Source organism: Sceloporus undulatus, unplaced genomic scaffold, assembly GCF_019175285.1.
Source record: "Sceloporus undulatus isolate JIND9_A2432 ecotype Alabama unplaced genomic scaffold, SceUnd_v1.1 scaffold_30276, whole genome shotgun sequence".
NCBI lineage: Eukaryota > Metazoa > Chordata > Lepidosauria > Squamata > Phrynosomatidae > Sceloporus > Sceloporus undulatus.
In genome coordinates, this window is record NW_024833189.1 from 1 (window position 1) to 1,319 (window position 1,319).

Here is a 1,319-nt window from a genome sequence, read left to right on the forward strand (position 1 = left end):
CCGCTTCCTCCCGAGGCTACACTTCCGGCGAGAGGACGCCAATCTTGGTTCATAGAGGGGGAAGGGGCCCTTCGTGGAAGAGGCGGGACACGAAAGCAGGACAGCCAATACGAAAAGCCAACTCCTTCGCCGTGTGTACATCACCGCCTACCGACCAATGGGAAGTTTTCCGGTCCCAGCGCTTCCTCCTCGGCTTGAGGAGGCGGGTCCTGATGACGCTACGCGCACATCGATCAATAAGATGCCGGCTCGTGTGGATGGACAACTGCGGCGCCCGATGGGGAGCCGACCTCCTCCCCGCCCCGCCCCCCGAGGCGAGGAACATGGCGAAGACCTACGACTACCTCTTCAAGCTGCTCCTGATCGGTGACTCCGGCGTGGGCAAGACGTGCGCGCTCTTCCGCTTCAGTGAGGACGCCTTCAACGCCACCTTCATCTCCACCATCGGTGCGCCCCCGGCTCCGCCCCCGTCGCCTTGGCAACGCCGCCCATCACGATGCCATGGCAACCCCGCTCCCTCCCCCACGAGGCTCCTGCTGCGAGGCCTGGGTTTGAATCCTGGCCCGGGCTGAAGGGAGCGCACTGAAGCACAAGGCAGTGCTTGCCCAGAGGAAGTCATTGGGGAACGCTTCCTCTGGGCAAGGTGCTCTGCCCTTTGTTTAGTTCGTCCCGGAGCCAAGCAGACCCAGGCTGTCACCCGGAGGGAGTGGCTGACACTCTCCTTCCTCTCCTTCCTCCTCAGGGATCGACTTCAAGATCCGGACGATCGACCTGGATGGGAAGAAGATCAAGCTGCAGATCTGGTAGGGCCGAGGGGCGGGTGGCTGGGGTCCCGAGGCAGGGTCCCCGGGGCTCCTCCGGCGGAGGAGGAGGGAGGGAGGGAGGAAGAACCGCCTCCCGGGGGGCTTGCCTGCCTGCCAGCCAGCCTGAGGCGCTCCCACCCACCCAGGCTGCGTCCACATTGGGGGAATAACCTGGTTTGGCACCGCTTTAACTCTTTTCTGGCTCAAGGCTATGGAATTCTGGGAGTTGGGGTTTGTTGTGTTCTGCTCTGCTCTGGGCCCACAACTAACTCCAACTCCCAGAATCCCATAGCCCTGAGCCAGACAAGAGTTAAAGCAGTGCCAAATCGGGTTATTCCCCCAATGTAGAAGCAGCCCAAGCCACCCATCATGTGCCCACTAGTCTCTCTGTCTGTCTTTCCTGCAGGGACACGGCTGGACAAGAGCGCTTCCGGACCATCACCACGGCTTACTACCGGGGGGCAATGGTGGGTCCGGGGGCTTCTTTTTCCGTGGGGTGGGCTCCAGCATCCCCTC

General features: G+C 62.3%; 1 protein-coding gene across 1 annotated transcript; it reads left to right on the forward strand.

Moving 5' to 3' along the window:
- Positions 1–280: 280 nt before the first annotated feature.
- On the forward strand, positions 281–1,315 carry LOC121918747 (ras-related protein Rab-8A-like; the record flags this gene model as incomplete). The annotated part of the gene is made up of 3 exons (XM_042444746.1): positions 281–447; positions 743–803; positions 1,210–1,315. Coding segments are annotated over exons 1-3 (291 nt in total), but the record flags the coding sequence as incomplete, so codon positions are not given.
- Positions 1,316–1,319: the final 4 nt, after the last annotated feature.